This window comes from Poecilia reticulata, chromosome 9, assembly GCF_904066995.2.
Source record: "Poecilia reticulata chromosome 9, P_reticulata-male-v2, whole genome shotgun sequence".
Classification (NCBI taxonomy): domain Eukaryota; kingdom Metazoa; phylum Chordata; class Actinopteri; order Cyprinodontiformes; family Poeciliidae; genus Poecilia; species Poecilia reticulata.
In genome coordinates, this window is record NC_088838.1 from 10,053,474 (window position 1) to 10,077,020 (window position 23,547).

A 23,547-nucleotide genomic window follows, 5' to 3' on the forward strand; every position below is an offset into this window, starting at 1 on the left:
TCTGTGATGCTTCTTCAGATGGACAAAGAGCTGAGCTCAACCACCAGGTCCAAACCACGTTTCACAGGGAAGGTCCGTCTGTGTGTTGCCAGATATAGGTAGGTAGCATAGCAGACGACGTTTCACCAGCCTTTCACAGTTCAGCTACATAATTACACGGAGGACTTTTTGTTCAGTCGTTTTAGTTTTAACAAGAAATTTTTGCTTCCTAAACTCTCAGAATCTTAAAAGAGGAAGCAAATGTTGGGACGCCTCATAGAAAATGCTTATAGTAAGCTCTGAATCATGGATGACCTGAGAATATTTGCAAAAAATATATTTTCTGGTGATCCTAAAGAGAGTTAATTTTTTTTTTAATGATTATAAACACAAATCAGGCAGAGCATTATGACCATCAAGAGGTGAAGTAAATAACACTGATTATGTATTGGATCATGGCACCTGTTTGTTGGTGGAGTCTATTGGACACAATGTGAATATTTTGTCCTCCAAGTTTGTGTTGAAGGCAATACATTAAGGATGCCTGATGGAGAGTATTTGCACATCTGCAGGTCTTGTGAAGGTATGCTTAGTCTGCAGTGGTCAGTCTACCCCAAGTGCTCCATGGAAGGATAGTAGTAAATGCACAAGGAGAAAGAAAGCTTGCCTAGTGTGATTCAATAGAGGAGGTGTTACAGCTCAGATTAGCAGAAGGCTGAATGACCACAGACCAATCAGAGCGTCCATGCTGGTCATAATCTTGTGCCTGGTCATAAAGCAAACCAAGGGTTAAATATGTATTTAAAAAATCTGTCTAATTTGTTTTGTTCTATTATTTATGTTTAATATTCTAGTTACAATCCTTATGATGGGCCTAATGAGCACCCAGAAGCAGAGCTCCCCCTGGTGGCAGGGAAGTACCTCTATGTTTATGGAACAATGGATGAGGATGGCTTTTATGAAGGTTTAACACTCAATTAAATGTTTTAGTCTTATCTATAACTTTGCCACACAACTGTATGGCCATTTATTATTGTTTTTAATTTTTTCAGGAGAGCTGCTGGATGGACAGCGGGGGCTCGTCCCATCAAATTTTGTGGAATTTGTCCAAGATGACGACACGCCCTCTGCTCAACACAGGAACATCACGGTTAAAGAACCGGGCTACCTCAACCACAGTAGCCTGGGGCCTCCGCGACATTCGAGCGGCACCGGAACGAGAACGAGCATAAGCAGCCTGCTCTCTGACAGTAAGCTAGACTGTCTAAGCACCAGCAGCTTGGGCATGGACCTCCTGGGCTCCTCCAGCAACGGGACCGGAACCTTGGACGTCAGTATTGATGAGGTCGGTGAAGACATTGTGCCTTACCCCCGCCGCATCAACCTGATCAAACAACTAGCCAAGAGTGTGATTATTGGCTGGGATCCTCCTGTGCTGCCACCGGGATGGGGCTCAATCAGTGGCTACAATGTACTGGTTGACAAAGAGGTCCGGATGAGTGTCCCCTACGGGGGCAGGACAAAGTCTCTAATCGAAAAGCTCAACCTTGCCACCAACACGTACCGCATTTCCGTGCAGAGCATCACAGACCGGGGCCCGTCAGACGAACTCCGCTGCACCCTTCTTGTGGGGAAGGATGTAGTGGTGGCACCATACTACCTGCGGGTGGACGGCATCACTCAGAGCTCCGCTGAGCTGTCTTGGATGCCCAGCAACAGCAACTACAGTCACACTATCTTCCTCAATGGTGCAGAGTATGACATGGTCAAGGCTGGGGGCTACAGGTACAAGTTTTTCAACTTGAAGTCCATGACGGTTTACAAGGTGAAGGTTGTCGCACAGCCACATCAGGTGCCTTGGCAGCTTCCAGGTGATCAGCGGGAGAAGAGGGAAATCTCTGTGGAGTTCTGCACTCAGCCTGCAGGTCAGACACATAAACTCGCAGTATTGCTAAGCAAAGATTTTTTGGGGGGTTGTCATGTTTGGTTGTATTGCCATAGCTAAATAATGACATGGACTCTTGGTTGCAGAAAAGGCATTGCTGGTTGAATGGCTAGTTTCTCAGTACAACAATATCACTACCATACTGCTTTAAAGTAAAACATTTTTTAGCTTTACATGGTAGATAATGCTATGCCCTGATCAAAAACAGGACACAGGGCGTGGAGTGTTGCTTCGATGCTTTCATGCATGCTAATGTCCCTTGGCAACCATTCGGCTGTCCAAAACGCCTGGTTGGACCTAGCCCCGCCTTTGACGGGCGAAACTCCTCCTTGGATCTGCAGTTTCCAAGCTAGAGAGGTTCTCCCTCGCAGAGCAGCCCTCTCCTGCAACTCCCTCCAATCAGCTCCTTCAGACTAGCAGCAACAATTAGCAAACACCTGGTGGAACTGTGTGTGTACTGAGCTCATTGTACGAGCTGCTTCTCAGTGCAAGACTTGTTAAAGGGTCAATAGAGGAGTGGTCTTGTGATGACTTCCTGACTGCAGAATTTCAGAAAGAGCAGGAGTTTTTAAAGAGACCCAATTTCAGTGTATTAAATTATTAAATCAAATTTCTTTGAAGTCATATTTGATATATAGAGCATATTTTATAACAACTGAAGGATACATAGTTGCTTGATTGTGCTATAAAATGGCACACTGTAGTTGTAACATTGCTGCCACTTGGAATCAGTAATGAGACCCTGAAATGAAAGCAGACTTATTTCCCCTACATTAAATACTTATAATTAGGTGCCATTCAAATGCAAAACTAACTTGAAGACCCTTTCTGGCTCCAGCTGGGTCTCTTTTGAGGCTCAATCTAAAACAGTCCTCTAGCTTTATAGTCCCAAATTGCTTCAATTACTCTTTACTAGAACTGCCTAGCATTAATTAGTGTTTAGAACCAGCTTAATAAATGCGTCTTATGTGCAATGATTGTGTTACATAAATTCAATACAAGAGCAGCATTGCAGATTCTACAGATTTGCAAAAAATGATCAGTTCTAACACCTGAACTCAGACAGTTCAGGTGTTAGAGTCTTGAGTCTTGCTTATTGAGAAGCGAGCTCTCCAAAAAATTATTATTATTATTTTTGTTTACCTCCCTGCCTGCTGTGTGTGGTGGCGAGACAACTGTGTGACATCGTCTATTCTAACAGCCTCTGTATTACATTGTATTTATATCTCAGGGAAAAGAATGGCATGGATTACCAATTAGAAATTAAAACAAGTTAAATATACATTTTAAAACATGACTTAATTCTTATTAGTTTAAATGAATTATTATGGGCCTCAACAATGTGCTACTATTTTATTAAAAAGCAATTATTTCTTAGCATGGGAATGCTACTTGCTACTAAATATATACCAAAAATCAAGGCTAGATTATTGTAAAATCTTCAGTGTGAGATTTTGCTAGTGCAATAAAGGATGAATTTATTTTAAGGCTTTTTATGCATCTTCACCAGCGACGTCTGCAATTTCTTACTGAGATATCAATGCACGCAGCATAATCTAATCAGAAGGCTTCAGCGGTCATAACTGCACGGCATTGAAAACAGGACTTTCTCACAGTAGACTTAGATCTCTCAGACTTTCCTACCACCGGGCTTTTCGCTGCATTTCTGTCACCAGCTGTCTGGCTGTGGCAAAGATTTTGAGGGCGGAACTCAATAGGAGGTTTCTTCTTTGCAACCGCAACGTTTAACTTCAGCATAATCACTCAGATGCGTTGCTGCGTGTCACTTCTCGAGGCGAGTAGGAGGTCAGCTCATTTGTAAACACAAGACAGTAGGACGGATATAAGTCGAGGCTGGAAGCTGGAGCTGATATTTGTGCTGGCAGCTGATGCAGCTACATGCTGAGAGTTCATTAACGGATCTATCTATCGGACGTGTTAATTAAAGCCACCTGAAATAGCGTGAGGACGGGCGGCGGAGATCTGTTGTCAATATGAAAGACAATCTCTCGAAGCCCTATATTAAGCTTTTACGCCCAGCATGTGTTTTTCAAACAAGCCACTTCATTAGTGCTTAGCGATACAACATTTTTGTCGATATTAGTCACCCGGAGCTGCAATTCATTGCCTGAAAGGGAAGCAACTGTGTGCCCGCTGGTTTCCAGAGTTAATGAAAGTGGCTGGAGGGACGTATTTATTTAAACTCTCATTTCAGTTTAGCAGAGGACCACGTTGTTTATGATATCGGCGGCGTGAAAATGACGGGAGAAAATTGAATCTCCAAGCAGTCGCTCTTCCCCTGTTCACGTCTGCGTTGTCTGCTGGCGGGAAAAAGCAGAAACGCGATTAGAATGTGTGGATGTTGGGCTGTCAGTCCCATCCTGCAGACTCTCACAGCTGCACATTGATGCATGGAGATGCTTCTCCACGACTGCCGCTGCTCACTTCCACTCCAGGTGAGCAGCAGCACTGCACAGATGGTACGTTATTTAGTATGCAGCCAGTGCTGACAGATTGCAGAAATTGCTAACTGTGTTTCTCTTTGAAAATTATCAGCAAACTCTGGCGGCGAGATATCGTTTTCCAAAGAAATCACGGTTGAATCCTCACTAACTTGATTTTTTATTTATTTATTTATTTTTGTATGTAACAGCTACAGTTGAAGTATACAACTATGGTAAAAACATACACAACAAAACCCTAAAACTGGAACTGATACTTGATGTTTACATTGGCTTTTTATAATGTATGCATTAGCATAGATACGAGAATATCCTGCAAAGTAGTTTTTGATTGTAATTATTTCAAACACGTCATTCGTAATATTCTATTTAGAAGTAAGAGCAAAAATATGTAACGATTGAATTAGTTTGCATCGGGTTTGATCAAATTGACTCAAATCTCTTCAGAGACTGTTGACCTTTAAACAGTGTGTGTGTGTGTGTGTGTTGGGGTGTGTGTGTGTGTGTGTGTGTGTGTGTGTGTGTGTGTGTGTGTGTGTGTGTGTGTGTGTGTGTGTGTGTGTGTGTGTGTGTGCGTCGTCCTCCTCAGGGCCTCCTCTCCCTCCCCAGGAGGTACAGGTCCAGTGTGGCCAGTCTCCAGGGGTCCTGCAGGTCAGATGGAAGCCGCCTCCCCTGACACCTTCAGGAACCTCTAATGGGGCTAGTGTAATTGGCTATGCTGTTTGCACAAAGGGACAAAAGGTACCTTTTTTTCCCGTTAGTCTATAATGCAGGTCGTAGAGGCTGAGCTGCTGTAGCTTCCTCAAGGGCTCCAACTGTGGGTAGAGCTCTGTTGCCATCTCCTGGAGGAATGACTAAAATGTTGATAACCCAGTCTCTTGGGACCAGAATAATAATAATAAAAAAAGATATGAATCCACAGAACCGTCTCCGTCAGTCCCTGCTGTGCTTATTATCCCCTTGACGGTTATGGGTTTGCCATTTCTGCACACTTGTCTGATAACTAGGAAGATAATTTATTGCAAGCTACGATGCTGGGAGACGAAAGCCCATGAATTACATATGCTTATTAACTTTACATATGCTTATTAACTAATGTGCTATAACTTAGTGAGGGAGAGGGGAAGATCCAGAAAACAGAAAAATGTAAAATTCAATTAAATTTCTGCAGATACCCTTTTATGTTACCTGGTTACCTGTTTTATGTCCAAATTCTAAGATTTAACCATCATAGTACAATTATAAAACCTGCAGAAATCTCAGATGGTTGAAAGAAAGGAAAAGAGCTCTGGAAATGTTTGTCCATATTCTACTTTCTGTAGATATTCAGACCTGCCATGAAACCAGAATCACCTTTTATACCTTCATAGACTTTTCCTGACTGTAGGAAACCTTCTGTTGCATGAAAGATAACTTCTTCTTGAACTTTAAACAACTGCCCTCAACAAGTTTAATGTTTTTCTTTTTTTTTGGGTAAAAATATCCTGTGGACTTCATTCCTTCCCATGCATCACTCTAGCTGTAAAGCGATCTCTCTTGATTTAGCTGGAAAAGATCTAAGAAAGACTGAAGTTCATGGAGTTAAGTTTTATAAAGTCTGAGAATAGAACAGGATTAGAAGTTCTCAGATATCGAAGGATTTACAATTTGGTGTTGGTTAAATGTTTTCAGTGACGCTGATAAATCAGTCATGCATGATTTTTTTTTAAATATATATATATGAATCTTTAATTACCTACTAGAAATGTTTCCTTTTAAAGTTGCGAAATGTGTAAAAACTCTTCTTTTGAAATGCAGATAGCAGAGGTCTTGTACCCCACAGCCGACTTTGTGAGCGTGGATTTGAACAGGATTCAAGGCCTGGAGGCCAGAGAAGTAATTGTAAGGACGTTATCAACCCAAGGAGAGTCCCAGGATTCCCCCGTGGCCATGATCCCACACAACCTCCTGGGCTCTCCGCGCCTCTCCCACAGAGTCACTGCACCGCCCCCTTCGATGCCCCATCCGGTGCCGCAGCCTCATCCTGTTCACTCCCAGACCCATCCTCCTTATCCATCGACGTATCCCCCCAACCACCCCCAGCCCCAGGTGCAGCCTCTGCCCCGGGCTCAGCCCCACACGCTGCCCCACGCCCAGCCGCACTCACAGCCCGTCTGTCACCCTCCTCCTCCTCCTCATCCTCAGCTCCACTTTCAGCGCCACTCCATACCCAAGTCGAAACCGTTAATAAGTGCCAGAGAGCCAGAAACCAAAGAGCATGAGGTGGGCCTGCGGCTGGCCCAGCCGTGGGAGCGCGCCCCCTCTCCGCTGCCGCCCATGCACGGAGCCAACTTGGAGCCTCCGCACTTCTCGCCGCGGCGATCCCCCTCTCCTCAGAGGATCCTGCCACAGCCTCAGGGAGTCCCTATACCCAACACCATCGCCAAGGCCATGGCCAGGGAAGCTGCTCAGAGAGCGTTTGCTGAGGGTAACCGGGTGCGTGGTTGACTCCGCAGAGCCAAATGTTTCATGGAGATTTATTTAGATATGTTCAAATACAATATAAAAACATTGGACACTATTTAAAGATGTGACTGTACATATTTTCTCTATCAGCTCTCCTCTTTAAATTCTGATAGTGCAACGGTGCTATTGACAGGTCGAGAAGCGCAACATCTTCAGCGACCGAGGCAACGCCTTGCATCCACTCAACTCAGATGAGGAAGAGGACGGCTATGACTCTCCGCACGCAAGACGAAGAGGAGCCTCAGTCGACGAATTCCTCAGAGGCTCGGAGTTGGGCCGACAGGTAGCTGTCAGAAATTCAAAGCTTTGCCCGTCCATCTCTTCTCTGCGGGAGGCTCGTTTGGTGACTCGTCCCTGACTGATTTCTCGAAGGCTTTATTTACTTTTGATTAAAAACGTGAAAATAGAAGTAGAAAAGTCGCAACACATAAAATACGAAACAATCTCAAATGCAGTCAGCTGATTTCTCAGTGCATTTCTTTTTTTAAATAAATCACATGATTTTAGTTGGATTTTTATGCTCCAATAATCTGGAACAAACTTCCAGAAACCTACAAAACACTGAGTTTCTCCAAACACCTGTTGTCTTTGATTCATAAAAAACTGGGACATTGATCAATATATTTGGTTTACATTTGCTTGATGATATGGATCATCAAGCATGATATGGCATCATATCATGCTTGATGATATGGATCATCAAGCATGATATGGCATCATATCATGATGCCATATCATGCATTTGATATGGCATTTGACAGTCTACTGTCAAATGCCATCAAGCGATGGCATTTGACAGTAGACTAATGTTTATTGCTTACTTCATAATTACGTACTTATGTTTTCATGGTGTTAAGAACTGCTTTGTTGCTGAAATGTGCTGTGTAAATAAACTTGCCATAACTATTGTGACCATAACATCTAGACTCACATGCAACTGGTTAATAATGAAAATAATAACAACTTTTATGTCAAATTTTTTTTGTCAAACTCACATTTTATTTGAATGTAAAGGACAGATCGCAAGTTTTATTAATGTAACATTTTTTTAAATCATTTCTTTAGAGCTTTTCTTTAATCAACTTTAATGCTGTGTTGCAAAATCCATTTAAAGTGAAAATGAAAAATCAAAAAAAGCTTTAAGGTTCAAAATGTGAAATTTCAGCACATACTTCTTACAATGTGTCAAATATTTGTTTGCCACTGAAAGTAAAAGCTTGTCGCCTTCCTCCTTTACTTATTTATTTATGTATTTATTTTTTGGTTTGTCTAGCACCACCATCATCACTACAGCCACAGTGAGGAGTACCACACCGAGAGCAGCCGGGGCTCTGACCTGTCGGACATCATGGAGGAGGACGAGGAGGATCTCTACTCCGAGATGCAGCTGGAGGAGGGTCGCAGGCGCAGCATCAACTCCCACAGCACCCTTAAGGTACACATTTGACTGCACACCTGCCGTAGTCAGACGCTGAATGAAGGACGGTGTTTTTAGGGAGCTGTGGATCCATCACCTGCGTTGCATCAGTTCAGTCAGTGACTTTGCCCGGCTGTCCTCTTTCTTCATGCCTAGAATCAGCCCAGCCTGCGGCTACACGCTTTCTCTCTCCGGTCCTGCTGCTTTATTCATCCCAGGCTGATCTCATGGAGATGGCTTTGCAAACATGAGTGGAAAAAAAAAACATGCATGTGAGAAGTAGAGGAGCGTAGAAGCTTTTTATGGTTTGCAACGCCCCTTGGAGCTGTTGGTGATGCACCCAGGAGGCTCTGAAAGTAATAACGTTGAAATGCTAAAGTATGAAACACCAGTGCAAACTATAATGTGCTGAACTGTATCACGGTCATGGCATATCAAGCGCATACGGGAATCTCATTTAAGTGATTACTTAAATGGAAATTTTCACTTTTGTTTGCGTCCATCGTGTCTGGATGTCTAACCTCAGTGTGTCCGTTGTTGGCGTACGATTTCGTCTCTTCGTTCAAGTCTGCGAGTGTGTGGATGCACAGTCTGTCATCACGATAACAACATTAAGCCATGAGAGTCAGAGTCACTCCAGTAACTGAATGCTTTAGGCTGAGCAGTATTTACCTTTTACTGCAGTGGGAACTCAAAAATATTCGAGTTTGGTTTCTTTTCCAGTTAGAGCTCCAGTGCTGTGTCTCATCCTGCCGTCCTAATCTGGAATTAAGTTTTGTCCTTGAGTTCATCCTCGTTAAATACCTTTATTTTAGAGTTTCTCTTCAAATATTGTTCCAGGACTAGCTGCAGATAAAGGAGATGAATATTCTTCATCTCGAAAATATTTGTGTATTTCATTTCGTAGCCACATCCATCTTCTCGTTTGTCTCTGATCCGTGGTCCTAGCTTCTTTCTAATGTTTTACGTTGTCCACGTCCGGGTTCTTCTTTTGAGACGTTGCTCCATCTTTGAGTCTCCACAGATTCCTGTCCAGAGCATGCCATTTCCTCTTCACGGAATGAGACTGCATGTGTTTCTACATTGCCACAAATAACTAATTCTGTCTTTATTTTGTCTTTTTCCCCCCATTTGTTCTATTCACATACTATGTTGTTTCCTTCCTGTTCTAAAACCTTCAAAAAAAACTTTCAAACATCCCCTACCCCATCGCAAAAAAAAAAAAAAATGTAATAAATAAACTGAACCTTTTGAATTGAAACCCTGAATGAACTATAAAATCGTGGAACGTGACGTAGGCATATTACAAGCGTCAGGACTTAGCTGAAGAGAGAGACTGTTGGGATCTCCAGAGGGAGGTGGTGAAGCAGAGGTCGCTCCGCAGCAAGCGTCTCCACAGCATCCCGGAGGTGGCCGAGGAGGAGTCGGACAGCCTGGACAGCATGGGCCAGCATCTGAGCTTCGAGGAGGGCGGGCGGCCGGGAACGCCGCAGACCCAGCGGAGGATGTACCCCCAGGAGAGCCACCACGCGCGCGACCACCTCACCCCGGGCAAGAACAGCCGTTTGCAGCGCCAGCGCTCCTCCCCTCGCTTCACCGACAGCCGCTACGGCTACGGCGCCGACGACCGCAGCTACGGACGACCCAGTCGGCAGAACACCAAGAGCCCCGACAGCGGCTTGGACTGCGGCAGCGAGGAAGAGGGGTCCCTGGGACGGGGTCACCTAGCGTATTACGCCCACGGGAGCCCCATCCGGGGGCCTGTGCGCATCATCCACTGTGAGGGCCCGGTAGAGAGGCGGGCCCTGGCGATGGGCCGTAAGCGAACTCTGACCCGTCAGTGCAGCGTAGAGGAGGAGTTCTCTGACGCCCCGGTGACCACCGTCAAATCGGTACACACGGGCGACTTTAGGAACAGGGAGCACTTGGGGTCTGGTCGGGAGGTCGGGCCACGAAACTACTCCAGGGAAGGAGCCCTGAGCGAGGGCAGGCTGAACGAGCTGGACAGGGTCTATTACAGCCCCCACAGGGAGGCTAGGACCCAGTCTCTGTCCAGGCTCAACCGGGACCAGCCGCTGGTGTGTGAATCAGAATTTCTGCTGTATTTTCTATCAGCAAGCTGCAACCTTTTTTTTTTTTTTTTAAGTTCATTTTACATAAGCTCCCCCCCCTTTTTCTTTTTCTTTTGAGTTTGCCTTTTTGTTTTTGATTTCAGGGCGAGATGTCATGTTTCATGGTTGGTCTTATTTGAGTTCTTGTTTTGTGTGAATTACTTTGTTTGTATTCAGAACGTCAGCTGCTTTTGGAGTAGCGTTTTTTTAATTACCTAAAGGCCATTTTAGGTTTTGATTCCTCATGTCTTTGCGGGAAAAGGCTCCATTTGAAGGAAGGTCTCTGTGCAGTGCATGGGGGACATGCTGCTCATGCCTTTTCTTGCTTGCCTGTGCCTTCTCTCTCTCCCAGCTGCCGCCTTCATATGTTGCTGTTTTCGTCCCTCTCACGAGAGCTGCAGCCATAGCGCTCCATTCTTTGTTTGGAGTTTTATGTCAGCATCTCTTGCCCTTCATTGCTACACGTAGAGGGTGGGAGGGAGGCTAAGTCAAGGCTTATGCTTCCTGCAGGATTTAATTTTCAGTCCATAAAAATCATCTCTTGCTAGAGATGCACCAGTCAGAATTTTACAACCAATTCTTTCTCTGGTTTGTTTTGTAAAAGTTTGACCTGCTTGTACTAACCGGTTCTGATTTCTACTTATGAAATCTCTTAAAACTGTATACAACCTTGTTACAACGGTAGCTTTTTGTGATAAAAAAAACAAAAAACTATTTTCTTAAGAATTCCATATCACCTTTCCACGTGACATATCTACTGTACTGTTTAATTCAAGTGGAAAAACAAATTTATTAGAGCAAAGTTTGTTACCCAACTAGGTTGCTGCATTTCTTCATTTGTAAAGTTTGCCTTTTTATTTTTTTGTCATCTGTCATGAGTTTCATCTCAGTTGAATTGTACAGGATAGATGTCACATGTGGAAAAAGTTTTTAATTTATTTATCATAAATTCATTGAGACTCAAAAAAACCCAGCATCGTAACCGGAGTGCGAGCATTTTTGAGAGCCGTTGCATATTTAAAGAAGACATGGGAGCGACACTGAAATTATTAGTTTATGTGTGCAGTCATTTACTGGTTACTGTTTATCAGGACTCCAATTTCAGAGGAGCAGTTGTTGCAAAACCAAGACGAAAGATCATGGAGTTTACATTTCGAACCGTGTTTAACACCCGACGTCAGTGAATAACACTGTTGGCTTGTTAGCATTACTCAAACAGGTGCTTGAGTATCGTCAACACTGCTACCTCTACATCAGAAAAGATTGTTCCTTTGCAGAAGTCTAAAGATCAAAAGGAAAAAAAGAAGAGTCACTTTCGTGACTTCCTGTTGTCTTAAAGTGTTGCTCTCTCTGTCTTGGCCAGAAATTACCACAAATTCTTGATATTTTTGCTCAAATGCTAGTTTCCTTTTAGATACGTTCTTGCGTCTCTGTTCATCCTCTGACACTAAATGGCTGACCCTACCCAATGTTAACTGTTCTGCTCGGATATGGTTTGTTCACAATTGAAAAACAGTGGGACGTTTGACTTTCTGAACCTCCGATCACCAGTCAGGGCTGGTCAAGCTGTAAATTGCTCAATTCCAATCGCTCGCCAATTTGTCGGTGCATCTCTACCTCTTGCTTGTGTCTTTTACTTTGTTCAGTTCAGCAAAAACAATCCTCATAACTTCTTCATGCATCACATGTTGTGCTTTTTGTGACGGCCAGCAGCCACCCGTAGAAGCTGACTGCTGGCCAACAACGTCTTTCTTCATTTGTCAGTCAGTGTCACTTTTATTTCTCTCATATGTATTATTCCAACCTGATTTTTTTTGTTTTTGTTTTTTTTTTGCAGTCATTTGCTTAATTTTCTCATGGCGAAGCTGACATGCACAGAACAAAACAAACCAAATTAATGGTCTTTAGCTTCACATTTAACCCGAACTGAATCTGAAGTCCACATCCTTGTGTTTGGGGTTTGCTTGCTTTAATTGTTTTGATGTTGGGTTAATGGATTTCTTTGTCATTTTATTATTATTTTTGCCTCCCTAAGGACAAATGGAAGATACATCATTTGCTCTTATGGTTTTTCAGTTTGTTTTTGTTTTTAAAAAAAAGATTGTGGAATTATTGTTTAGTTATTTTTGAATGTTTTATTGTCTTGATATTGTTGACGGTTTACATTTCTGATACCTTATTTCTTTCTTCTTTTTTTGTGTGTGTTCTAAGATTATTGGGAACTCGCCATCACATGGAAGCCCCGATCGCCTGGACCACTCAGGGAGGAGGCCGGTTCACATCGGCACCCCTCCGCAGCGAAGACCCATCCCATCCATTGGTTAGTGAGGTCACCACATAAGGATCTCCACCCTGCAGGGCGACTGGTGTTTGTGCTAGTTATACCATGTGTCCACCCCCACTCCAGCCGAGTCATATAGACCCTTTCTTGTTTTTGTTGGGTGTTTGCGCACCCTGTAGAAGTCCATCCTCATGAGCCGGATTCACCAAATGTTCACATGCAGTTTTACCCGAGAGGCTATCGCAGACACACTCTCTGCCTGTTTTTCCATTTTTTATTTTTGTGGGTTAACATGTTTACATCTCCGCCCCAATCTGCCCCCAATGCAAACATTGCTGTTTTACACCCGTAGCCTCCAGAGTGAAAGCCTTCGTCATCCTACTGTCTCAGCATGAGTGAATGGGTCGTGGTTCTGAGCGGAGTGTGTGAGTGGGGGATCTCTGATCGTAATGTTGTGATTGGTGTCTTCTGTAGAGATCACCATGGACAGTAACAGTGAGGGGAGTGAGGGGAACCTCTCACCCGTCAAGGAGGATGTTTACTATGGCAGTGTAGCTCGGCGCAGGATATGGCGGTCTTTGTCCTCAGAGGATCAATATGGTATGTGGTGCAGCTTCTCCTCAAGATGGCAAATCACCATAACATTGCCAGGCAAAGGCCAAGAGTCCCTAAATGGAAACAAGCAGTGATGTCATGATGGCCTTTATTCTGTGCAGGACAGTTAGCTGCTGTGCTAGCATAGCTTAGCTGAATAAAGCTGACTAGGGAAGATTGGCCACTTTTTATCCCTTTGCTGGAGGAATGACTATCCCTTTCCTGTTTGTGCCCCTGCACCTGTAATCCCCACAAACCCTTAACACACCAACTCTTCCCATTCACCCTCCATATCAAAGCAACTTTCCACCATAAGACAGTGTACCTCCTCCTTCCCTCTACAGCAGCCATCACCTTTTCCTTCCCCCCCCCCCACCTTTATAGGGGAGCAGATAGCTTCTTGTGTTCATTTTGCATGACCTTCCTCCCCCTTTTTGCCCCCCTTTTACAAAACAGTGAGAAGGAAAGCCGGTATTGAATGAACTGATGCACTCCTGAATGAATTGCTTCGACAAACCCTCGATTGTACATTCATCAACTCCGCTGCCATCTAAAACAAAGACCATTTGGCATCTCCCTCAGTTTTCAAAGTTACTTAGTTAGTCAGACTTCCAATCTCCCATTGAAACATTTAACACTGTGATCCATGAACTGCTTGAAAAAAGCCGATATCAGGTTCATCCCTTCCCCCTCACTGTCCCTGATATCTGCATTGCCAGGAACCACCGGGGGCATTTGATTTGTTACCTCCCACCGGAGCACGCCGCATCCCGTCGCCTGTCCTCTGCTGCATGTTGCTTTTAGACGTGGCCTATATGCATTGCATTATGCCTGCATGTGGCGCAGGAATGCTCCTTCTGTCACGTGTAATGGAAAAAAGAAAAAAGGCGTGCATGTCGATCAGCCTCTGTGAGAGAAGGCAGTGAAACAGCAATGAACAGTGTTACTCATGTCTTGATCATTCCCTCGCACCCCGAAAAAACTGCTCGTCTCCTGTGTGTTTGTGCCGTAAAGCGTGCTTTGTGGTGTTTTGGTTACTGACACACCAGCAAGCAAAGATGTGTGAACTAAGAACCTTGATGTGTTTTTTTTTTTGTCTTGAAAGTAGTCTTCTGTAAGTGTCTGAACACAACAAGGGGTTTAATTATAATAAAAGCTTCATTACGGCATTCGACCTCTGGCTCTTTCTTCACACGTCTCATTACCCGGTCCCCACGTCAGCCACAAAGAGATATCTTCTGCTCTCGTTGCCTCTGCAGCCCATCGCGGCTGTATAAGGCTGGTAGTAGCAGCAGAGGCCTCCTCTATGTTTCAGACGGCTACGGCGGGCGCAGGCACAGCCGGGGACGCCAATCCCCGGATTATTTTGAGGAGTCCGAATCGGAGGACCTGACCAGAGTGTTTGTGGCTCTGTTCGACTACGACCCTATGTCCATGTCTCCCAACCCGGACGCCGCCGATGAGGAGCTGCCGTTCAAGGAGGGCCAGATCATTAAGGTAATGGCTTCATTCTCCGCATCTCGGTCGTTTGTGTGTGATATAGAAAATGATCAAATTTGTTTTTGCAAGTTGATCATGCTGAATGCTTCAATGTTTTCGTAGAAAATCAGATGTTGTTTGTTTTGCGTTTTAGTATTAGATAAGTGAATGAATTGACCCTGATTTCCTTAATTTTGGGAGATCAGTGATTGATTATCTGCCTCGGCAAAGGTTAAAAAAAAGTTGTTGTTTTTTAAATTGGTATTGGCCAATATCGGAACCGGCGGGTCAGCAAAAAGAAAAAAAGAAAAAAAGATCAGACTATTTCTCAAAGGTCCAAAGTTGTAAAAATCAAGGCCCAGATTGTAGAATGAGAAGAGACCGCAAGTTTCTCAGTGTCCATTGTAAAGTTTGCACAATCTGTGATGATTTAAGGAGTCGTAACATCTGCTGGTGTTGGATTACTGTGTATTATCAAGTCCAAAGTCAGAGCAGATCTCAATTTTTTTCCTTCACAGTCCAACAGAACTTGGTAACTCTCCACACTGCCAAAAGCACCATTGCCTGCCTTAATCACTGTTAGATCACTGCCGCAAATGAACTTTTAACATTGCAAATTATGAAGGATTCAAAGAATTTTCACCTGTAGATAGGTGCATTATCAGCACTGACTTCTCTGTGCCGCCTCTTCTTTTCAATGCCACCTTCCAAACAAATCTGTTTTATTTAGGTATTTGGCAATAAAGATACGGATGGATTCTACAGGGCAGAGATCAGAGGTCGTGTGGGGTTGATCCCCTGCAACATGGTCTCTGAGATCCAGACAGAAGACGATGAAATGATGGACCAGCTCCTCAAACAGGGCTTCCTTCCACTGAACACACCTGTGGAAAAGTTAGGTGAGATCGATTTTGTTTTTCTTTTCTCTTTTCTCTTTTCCGCTATGCTCCGCTGCTGTCTGGCCAAATCAACGCTGCCGCTAGCTTGCCTTTTATTTCCTGTGTTATTCCAACCTAAATATCACTTTCTTCTTCCCTGTGAAGTGAACTGCGACCGTTTTAAAGATGGACGTTCAATAAATCGCAGGTCCAGAAAGTCCAAAAGAGGTTTGTGTGCACTGAGACTCTCCTCTGCCTCTTCTGTGCTGTTTCCTCCTCTCCTTTTCATTTCTCAACCATTAAATTCTTCCTATACCAGCTGCTTTGAGCTGTTGCTGACGAATACTTTGTCACAGTATACATCAAGATCATGTGACGTTGTTTCCTTTCATGTAGTTTGCTTCTTTTTGGATTTAAATGAAAACAAAAAAAAGCATACATTTTCTCTTTAAAGTTTTGTTTTTGTCCTGGTTCAAACGCCTTCGTTGCTTCCATTTATTAAAACCTTTTTGCAATTAACAGAACTTTATGTGTTTTATGTCAAACGTGTTTTTATGAACAGCTTAAAAGTATGAAAAAGTCTTATATATAAGACAAGAGGACTGGCATGTCCTTCATTTGGCGGGTATATCATAAATAGCAGGACAAAATATATTCCATTATTTAACAACCTGATCCGTTTCCTTAGAAGCAAATTGTGAAGAAACGGGGGCGGGGGGGGGGAGCTCAGCGATGATTCAGTGTACACGTTTATTACACCAGAGTGGGTGAAGCTTCAATGTCCCTAAAAACAAAAACCTTTCCGTTTTCTCACTCCCGTTCTTCACAGAAAGAAACCGACGGAGCGGCCGTCAGTATCCGACGTCGACACGGAGGATGGTGGCCCTGTACGACTACGACCCCCGAGAGAGCTCCCCGAACGTCGACGTTGAGGTAGCGACCCCTAGAAAAATCGCAACTTTTTAAAAACCCTTTCTATTCGACATATAAAGCAGGAAAGGAAAGACTTCTGTTTTATCTGTATGTTTTAGTTTACAACTTCAAGAAAACAGCAAATATGTCAGATCGTATCATGTTTATGTTTCTTTGCTGTGGTTTGTTTGCATATGAATGTAACTGTATTCCTCCCTGGCTGATGATAGATAAACGGCTACGTTGCTAGATGCGTTTTCTGACCGAGCGAAACGTTCTCAGCTGACGGAGGCGTTAACCTCTGTAGTTGTACTTTTGGGTTATTGAAAATACTTTCCCATGCTGTTTGGTTTGGCCCCTCCCTCTTGGTTTCACTCACTCTCACCTTTCTATTGGCACTGCCACCGACTCAGTATGAAGGCAGCAGACTGAATGAGGAGGTGAGTGAGGGTTGATGAGGGTACGCTACCGTCTACTGTGTGTGTGTGTGTTTCCTCCCTTGATTGTTGAACTGCAAAGGAAGAGGTATGAAGAGGTATGACAGGCCACGGCCCTTTTGTGCTTGGTGGTCATAATTACCAACCCCTCCCCTCCCCTCCACCCCTCCGTCTTGCATCTCCCTCTCCTTCGGTTTGCTCTTTTGTGTCGATCTTTCTCTTCTTTACTTTATCTGAGACGTGTTTGGTCTGTGTGGTCCCGTTGGCCCGGGTCCGACAAAGCGTGTTTGCGATCCTGTCTTCAAGTTCCAACATCTGATGCATTTGCAGACGTGCAGTGGTCCATTCACTGAGGCTGAATTGACAAGCTTTAAGATGCATCACATTGATTTGGAGAAGGAAGCACAACATTTCAAACTCATCGAACCCCAGTAGACTTGGTGTTTCTCTGAACGTCTTAGAAAAACAAAACAAAAAAAAACGGAGTCTGCTGTTAGCAGCTAGTGTGAGGAGTCAAAGGTCGACGCTTTCTCAAAGTTTCTCTTTTTTTCGACAGGCTGAGCTGACTTTCTGTGCCGGCGATGTAATCACAGTTTTTGGTGAAATAGATGAAGATGGTTTTTATTATGTAAGTACTTCATAATTGTATTGCCTTGCTGTAAAAAAAAAAAAAACCAACAACAACCAAAGAACACAAATTGATGTCTTTAAAATGTTCTTCTAGGCAAGATACAAAGCTGGAATCTCTCTACTGACTAAACAGACATTCATTCAAATTCATGGAAAAATACTGATTTTATTAAAAAGCAACATAATATCACTCAAAAATGAACTTTGGACTCTTTTCCTCATTCCGTAAATCCGGTTTAGAGGTGATTAAGCCGTTTCATGTGTTAAAACCAGCAGTCTATGTTTCAAAAGGTTTTCATTAGTAAAATCTATAGTCCAGAGAAAGTCGTTACATAATTCATAAGATGTGCAAAAAAAGTTGTAATTTTGGGTTTGTGTGTTTTTTCTCCCCCTTTTGGTTCATGACACTGAAAACATGCTCCGTCGTTCCATTTTATGTCTGCTGTGAAAGGAAAACATTTTGTTTGTCTGGAGTCTTTATTTCTTTTACTACAGAGCAAAACGACTGACAGCACACGAGAGCTCCGATTCCATTTTTTTTTTTAATCTAAATTTCTTACGACGCAAATCCACATCAGTTTCCCGCCTCGTCTTTTAAGCTCTCTTTAAGCCACTGTGTCAGAAATGGCGACGGTAAGCCGGCGTTTTGGGACGGCTGGCGTCTAACCCGCTGCTGTGTGCTCCGCAGGGCGAGCTCAATGGACACAAGGGGCTTGTTCCTTCCAACTTTCTAGAAGAAGTGCCTGACGACGTAGACGTTTTTCTCACTGACTCCCCATCTCGGTATCCCCAGGACACTCCGGCGAGGATAAAGACCAAAAGGGTACATGCTCCTTCGCAGTACTAGCCCTCTGTCATCCATTTTACTCTTTTCTGTTCCCTCTATCTCCTTCAGTTCCGTGTCTGTGAGTGTGTGTCTCTCATTGGTTAAAAGGGATTTCTCACTTCAGAGCACTTATACTGTAAATATAATAGATGTTTAAAATCTATGAGGAAAAAACAAAACAAAACAGAAGAGTAAACTTTACAGAGGTACTTTTATTTTTCATTTTTTTTACTACTGTGAAAGGGTGTGCATTGTACGATCAATGGAAATACTGTATTCATAAAGCATTCTCAGAGAGAGAGCGAGCCGAACAGACACACACCTCCCCCCTGTGACTTTTTACCCGTGTCTCGGAAAAAAAAAAAACCCTTCAAAAACAACAGTTAACACTTTTTTGCACACGCCCGTGTAACAGTCTAACAGATGCTTTATGAATATATTCTGTGTTTGACCTGATTGATTTCTATTAGAGTAAATAGTTTTGTTGTACTGAAAGATGATCTATGTAGTCTATAGCTCAGCATGGTATAATAGTCCAGATGCATGACCCCTCGAACGTTTTATAAAAAAACAAACAGACAAAACAAAAAAAGGATTTCAACTCTAGCATAGTACAACTTTTTGTATCTACTCCTGAATGCCTTGTTTTGTAAATTGCTTTCTTGTAAAAGTAGCGGAAGCAAAGGTCACTTAGCTTATGTTACCGAACGAGAGGATCATTTCAGACCTAATTATTTACTAAATGTAAAATTGTGCTGTTGATTTCTTTGTGTTTAACCAACGATGCAACTGTTCGAATATTTATAGGTGTCATTAGATTTACTCCTTTCCACATGTTGTACTTTGCCATTTTCGCAGTGCTAACTATTGAAATGCCATCACCATATATACTTTTTGTTTTTTTATTTCTTTTCTTCACCTGCTTGGCAAAACAGAAGAAGAGTGTTCATTTCACACCTTAACGGCTCTGTTTCCGTCACGTAAGTGAGCAACTGAGGATACCAAGGTTACGCTCTCCTCATCTAACGCAGATGACCGGGGTATGCTTAGTTTCTGGTGCGGACCACGTGCGGCCTTCATTCTTTTTGGACTTGTACCGTTTCCAGATGGTTCAGCAGACATCTTCGCTTCACCAAAACAAAACAAAACAAACAACAACAAAAAAAAACCACTCAGCTTTTTTTTCTTACACGGACACACTTACCCTAGCCAATGCATTAGACAAGGAGTGTGGTATCTTCAGTTGTTTCTCTGAGTGTTGTACATTACAATGTCCGTCTCCTGCAAAGAAAAAAAAAAAAAAAAAGTCTCCTGCTGTAACTCATGATATGCTGAAAGGCCGTTCTTGCACAATTGCACTGTAAACAATGACAACAACAAAAAAGAGAAAAAGTTGCGATTACAAGAACAGCAAATAATTCGACTTCTAACAGTGCAGTAAGGTAGAATACAAGACCTGAGTAAAAACCATCCTGATTAAATCAAACTTTTTTTTTTTTTTTTTTTTGTGGACGCAAACATCTATAAACATCTAAAAACAAATAGTTTTTCTCTGATTTACTTGAAATGCACATTTATGATCAAAGTGGAGCGCTTTTCTGTTTTAGGCTAAAGTATATTCTTGTCAGCAGGAAATTACACACACACACCTTATTGTTTACCTGAAAACATCTGCTTATCCTTACCCGTATAATAGCAGCTCTATTGTTGGTTAATGAATACCCGGGTATTTTCCTGTGATTTCTACAATAGTTTGGACTCCAAACTTTACCAACTGACCAACACATGCGGCATTAGACACATTCTCAGATTTCATAGCTTTTTTTTTTTTTTTTTTTTTTTTTTTGGCACATTATACTGACACTCTTTTAAAGATTAGCAAAAAAATCTCACATAAAATAAACCAAAACATTATTTTCCGACATATGACGTTTTGTCTTATATTTTGCAAAACTTCCATACTCTTCCAGCCTCGATAATTTTTTAAAAGATTTTTTTCAAAACATGAAGCGCAAATTGTACAAATCATAAACCGACTGCGATGAAGTGAGCTTCTGCTTCAGAGATGTGGTTTCTATCTATATGTAGCACAATAAATCTCAACTTATTTGCTTTCAGCATCTGAACCCACTTGTAATTTTTTTTTTTTTACATAGATGTGTGGGTTTTAAGTGAGCAACTTCAACTTTATAATGTGGCAAATCCAAAATAAAGAATACATATCTATGTAAGGAAGGGTAATGAAATAAGAAAATAATTCTGGAAATTGTGTTCGTTTACATTTTCTTTTGAGAATTTCCGTATTTTTGCAGAAAGCGATTTATGGGGGTGGGGGAACTGACTTCAAATTAAAGCAAAACTGCTGCTGCTGAGGAATAACACTGTATGTTAAAATACCTTTTTGTGGGGGAGAAAAAGGCGTCTAATCAACAGAAGAAGACACTGCGTAGCCTCGGAGTGAAGTTTCATTTATTTACATTTACTGCACTGCAAATTGGAGTTCGCCTCGACGAACGTCTCCTCTTCTGAAGTGCAATTGAAAAGAGCCTTTTAGCTCATGATTACAGAACAGTAATGGTGACTAGTAGTATCTTTGTATCTCAGTTGTACCAGTATATATTTATATTTAAGAGGCAAGAAAGTGAATGTGATATCAATATGCCCCAAAATGTAAATCTGTTTGTTCTTCCATAGTCTTTTTTTTTTTTTTTGAGAAAATCTCACCTTTATGTGAACGTTAGTTAACTCCATCCTTAAATTGTGATGTGTTTCTATAGCGACATCAACAATAAATCTCACCTGGCAGAGGGGGCGGGAGGGAGAGGGGGATGTTTGTCCAAGTGCGCAGCACAGCGTCCAGGGAGGTAGACTTAAGAGCTGTATGGTGGCCCTGCAGAGACAGAAAGGACTTAAGACTTAAGGTGGGGGAGTAGTGACTGTGGTGTGAGAGACGGTTGGCTTTTTAACACCCTCAACTGTCCCTTACGGGTCTTCCATTAGGTTCCTTTGGACAAATCGGGTCCGCACAGAAGAGCACCCTCTCCCACAGTGCGTCCACACATCCTCGACTCTGGCCCCGCCACCGTGGGGCCCTGCAGTCCCTTCAGGGCCCCCATGGACATATGCTCCTCCAAAAAGAAAAGGGGACTGCTCTCCAAAGGGAAGAAACTATTACAAAGACTTGGCGCTGTAAGATAATTCTTTGGAAATAGTGGCATCCACTTATATTGTAAAAAAAAGAATAAAAAAAAAAACAAACATGAAAAACGGTGCACAGGTGGCATTTGCCAGCTTAGCAAATGTTTTATTCTTTTACATCTGTTGTATATTAGACTATTTGTATTTTGTTATGGGTTTAAACTCCATATTTTCGATACCGCATTTCATATTATGGGCCCATGACCTGTAAGTGTTGGAAGACGCATTGTGCTGTGCTGCGTGTACCTCCACGTCTCCGGCTGGTTGCGAGGACAGAGCCCTGAGCGTTCAGCACAGGCTCAAAGCCTTGCATTTTATAGAAAAGAAAAAAAAAGAAGGGAAAAAAATCACGCAGGTCAGAGTTGTGTGTCTGCATTCAGAAAGCAGAATGTCACAAACAAAAACAAAAACGAGGGCTAGATTACAGCTTGGAGTTCTTATTTAATCAAATGCAACACGTGGAGCGTGTGGATTGGAGCTGGAAGAGAGCAGCAGGTTGAACATGAGGTTTACGTGCTTTTTACTTCAGCACATTCCCTCCTGGACACGCAAAAAGGTGTCGGGGCTCGTTGTTTAAAGTTGGGGCACGCAGCATACGGACAAATCAGCGGAAAAAAAAAAAAAAAAGTCTCTCTTCTGCTCCATTTCAACAGCTGTGGCAGCGGCATGCCTCTCCTCCCCCACAGACTTAGAAAACAAGCACATTCTGTATCTACTACAGGGTCTCTGCAGTAAATACCTGTTGATCAAACCTCCATGTATTTGCCTTATAATCGCACAATGGTTAGTGATATGTCGAGCAGTTGCATTTTTTTTTTCTTGGCGTTTGCAGACGTTATTCCTAACTTGATATGCAGGGTGAGTCCTGTTTTCTACAGAGCTGTCAGATTCCCATGTTGTCGTTTAAAATAAATAATCCTCCCTTCATAGCAAATTCTAGACTGATTAGTCAAATTGTGCCACCATATTGATGCAGTGCAAAAATAATAGGATTAGTTTGACAAATGAACCCCTAGGATTGATTTTTTTTTTACATTAGCACTAACATCATTGTGCAGCAGTTGATTTCCTGCATGCCACCGTTGGACTGTAGGTTTTAGTTACTTAACAGCAGTAAACTATGAGACACAAGGCTACCTCTATGCTGCCCTTCCATCTCTCCACCTGTGTTTTTCTTACACACCAGTCTGTTAATGCCTGTTGTACGTCTCAAATTCCATTGCTGCAGGATACAAGTACTGTATGTATGTCAATATATATTCAGATATCTACACCTTAATGTAGTGAATGTACAAAGAATTGAAAGCCAATGTATTATCCGAGCTGCCCAAACAGGATTGTGCAGACGTCCGACTTTGTGCATGAGCTGATCAGTCCGTCTCCTCCCATCTTCTCGTGCCGTTTTCTCCATCTCATCCTCCAGCACATTTAAAGTTGAGCCCGTTTTCTATATACAAGAGTTAAACTGCCAAAAAAAAAGAAAAAAAGAATGTATGCAAAACATTCTAACTTTCTTACAATTTTCGGCCAAGCAGCCAATGATAATCTACAGCAAACTGATGATCATCCCTTCTTTATAGACCATGTCCAGACATTGCTTTTGTTTGAGTGACTGCAACTCTTTTTGTACTTTGTCCATTTGTAAAATTGTTTTTAAATGTTTATACTTGATTTTCAAACTGCCTTTTTTGTACATTTAAATTTCTTATCAGACAGTGCAAGCTTTCCCCATGGTGTCTTTAAGAGCATATTATGTCTGCAATCGTGTGCTAGCTTTCTGAGAAGAAATTATCAGCCTATACTGATGGTTACAAATTATTGTGTGGGTGTGCATGTGCAATCTTTTTTAAAAAGATAAATAAATTTAATATTTTTAAATGCTTGTGTTTTGTC

General features: G+C 42.5%; 1 protein-coding gene across 14 annotated transcripts in view; it reads left to right on the forward strand.

Moving 5' to 3' along the window:
* The window catches only part of rimbp2b (RIMS binding protein 2b), a 93,299-nt gene extending 69,767 nt beyond the window's left edge, over positions 1 to 23,532 (forward strand). For 2 of the 14 annotated variants that reach the window (XM_008417456.3, XM_081610517.1), the window contains 18 exons: positions 19 to 98; positions 834 to 943; positions 1,032 to 1,904; positions 4,976 to 5,127; positions 6,184 to 6,861; positions 7,025 to 7,174; positions 8,165 to 8,326; positions 9,607 to 10,386; positions 12,631 to 12,739; positions 13,175 to 13,300; positions 14,610 to 14,791; positions 15,504 to 15,672; positions 15,817 to 15,879; positions 16,481 to 16,584; positions 16,977 to 17,003; positions 17,557 to 17,628; positions 18,319 to 18,453; positions 21,457 to 23,532. In XM_008417456.3, coding sequence (XP_008415678.2) covers positions 19 to 98; positions 834 to 943; positions 1,032 to 1,904; positions 4,976 to 5,127; positions 6,184 to 6,861; positions 7,025 to 7,174; positions 8,165 to 8,326; positions 9,607 to 10,386; positions 12,631 to 12,739; positions 13,175 to 13,300; positions 14,610 to 14,791; positions 15,504 to 15,672; positions 15,817 to 15,879; positions 16,481 to 16,584; positions 16,977 to 17,003; positions 17,557 to 17,628; positions 18,319 to 18,453; positions 21,457 to 21,654 — 4,170 coding nt within the window. In that variant the 3' untranslated portion in view covers positions 21,655 to 23,532. Of the gene's footprint in view, positions 1 to 18; positions 99 to 833; positions 944 to 1,031; positions 1,905 to 4,975; positions 5,128 to 6,183; positions 6,862 to 7,024; positions 7,175 to 8,164; positions 8,327 to 9,606; positions 10,387 to 12,630; positions 12,740 to 13,174; positions 13,301 to 14,609; positions 14,792 to 15,503; positions 15,673 to 15,816; positions 15,880 to 16,480; positions 16,585 to 16,976; positions 17,004 to 17,556; positions 17,629 to 18,318; positions 18,454 to 19,391 lie in introns of all 14 variants that reach the window. The other 12 variants (XR_014088865.1, XM_008417463.3, XM_008417464.3 and 9 more) reach the window with 12 other exon arrangements.
* Positions 23,533 to 23,547: the final 15 nt, after the last annotated feature.